This window comes from Lipotes vexillifer, unplaced genomic scaffold, assembly GCF_000442215.2.
Source record: "Lipotes vexillifer unplaced genomic scaffold, Lipotes_vexillifer_v1.1 scaffold382, whole genome shotgun sequence".
Classification (NCBI taxonomy): Eukaryota; Metazoa; Chordata; class Mammalia; order Artiodactyla; family Lipotidae; genus Lipotes; species Lipotes vexillifer.
This window is the reverse complement of record NW_006780611.1, coordinates 7,359,891-7,361,735: the sequence shown is the minus strand read 5'-3', so window position 1 is coordinate 7,361,735 and position 1,845 is coordinate 7,359,891. Positions and strand designations below refer to the sequence as shown.

The window sequence follows — 1,845 nt, the reverse complement described above, 5'->3', positions numbered from 1 at the left end:
CCCCCCCCCCCCCGAGTGAGGAGGGGGCGGGGACGGCTGCGCTGATGGGCCACACCTCGGCCCCGCCTCGGAGTAATAGCCTGTGGCACCGGCGGGTTCAGCTCATCTCTGTGAACTAGGCAGGGCGCTGGAACCTCCCTCACTTGGGGGCTGTGAGGATTAAATAAACCAGCTCACACCGAGCCCTGGGAACAGCGCCTGCGTCCTGGCGGGCTCTCATCTCAGCGAGTGCGTGTCTCATCATTCCCACAGGAGAGGCGGACGCCTGGCCCGGCCAGCGAGAGCGGGCCGCCGCCATCCTGCTGGCCTGCCGCCACCTGCCCCTCCCCTTCCTCTCCCCGCCGGGCCAGCGGGCGGTGCTGCTGGCCGAGGCCGCCCGCACCCTGGAGAAGGCGGGCGACCGGCGCTCGTGCAGCGACTGCCAGCAGATGATTGTCAAGCTGGGGGGCGGCACTGCCATCGCCGCCTCCTGACCCCCGGCTCTGCCCACCTCGGCCACCACTTCCCTCTGTCTCTCAGTCTCTCTCTCCCTCCTCCTCTGCCTCCCAGTCTCCCTCCTCCCTCTGGGAGCTGTGGGATGAGCCGTGGCTTCTGAGCTGTCACCTGCCGAGGCTTTTGGACCACCTCAGGCTAGTGGGCCCCTTGGGCAGAGCCCCTTAACGCTGCTGTGGATAGATGCCCACAGTCCAGGCCCCAGTGGGCCTGAGAGAGGAAAGTCAGGGTGGGGCAGGAATTGGGGGCACCCTGACTTGGAAGCGGCAGGGGGAGCTCCCAGGCTGCCTGGCCCCACCTCCAGCCCTCCCAAGACACTCTCTCCTGTGAACATCTCTCCCCGCCTTTTCCTGCCTCCTTGTTTTTTATCAGGCTTTCCCTCTGGGGGACTTAGGTCTCTGGGCACCAGAGCGCTTCACCCTTGGCACTGTGCCCAGCACGCCCCCCCTTTTTATACGAATGTTTTTATATCAGTGTGCTTGGGGTTGCCGTGATGCAGGGCTAAGTTGCTGTGGCATCTTTCTTTCTCTCCCTGGGTCTGCGTCCCCTCCCCTGTGCCTAACAAAGCCAGTCCATTGTTTTCTCTTTACTACACAGGACAGCCAGGGAAGGAGGGAACCCAGCCCTTGGGAGGTGGGTGGGAGGTAGGGGGCAGACCTGGGGATGGATGAAATAATGTCGGCATAATTTTTTAATTTTTTAAAAAATAAACGGTATCTTATTTAAGTGTCCTGTTCCTTCCCACTCCCCCGCCCCCTGGGATGTCAGCCCAACCTTGGGTTAGTCCCAGGGGGTTGGGAAAGATGAAGCCACCCGTTAAGGACTGGGGACCAGGGGCCTTCATGGGTTCTCAGCTCCCTGTCACCCCAACTCCTACCTCCATAGTCTGTTTTTATCCCTAATTCTTGACCTGAAAATAAGCCAGGGTGGCAGGGACCAGACCCCCAACCCCTCCCCAGTGACAAGCCCCTTTTCAGGGTGGGCACAGTGTTGCCCAAGGTGGGCACTAGGAATGAAGCCCCCTTCCTTGAGTGGGGGGCCCTGGAAGGAAAAGTGGTCCCACTTTTCTGGATCCCTTGGCTTGGTGCCCATCCGGAGGCTATTTCTCCTGGGACCCGAGGGCTGCCTGGTACCCCGGGGCCTGCTGGGAGGCTGAGAGGGGCTGCCCTCCCTCCCTCCCTCCCTCCCTGTGCTTCTCAGCCGCTCAGGCTGGTTGGGGCAGAAAGTGGGCCGGGACCCCAGCACAGATGGGGGTACACACAGCAGGGAGGGGCTCCTCTGATGCCAAGTGCAGGCTGGAACAGTCAGCTTGGACCTCACCCACTTTTTCTCTCCTGCCCACCCCCCCCCCCC

At 62.2% G+C, this 1,845-nt stretch overlaps 1 protein-coding gene across 1 annotated transcript in view; it reads left to right on the top strand.

Annotated features, from left to right (window-relative positions):
* SREBF2 (sterol regulatory element binding transcription factor 2) overlaps positions 1 to 473 on the top strand; it is a 62,052-nt gene extending 61,579 nt beyond the window's left edge. The window contains exon 22 of the mRNA XM_007454096.1: positions 253 to 473. Coding sequence (XP_007454158.1) covers positions 253 to 473 — 221 coding nt within the window. The remainder of the gene's footprint in view (positions 1 to 252) is intronic.
* Positions 474 to 1,845: the final 1,372 nt, after the last annotated feature.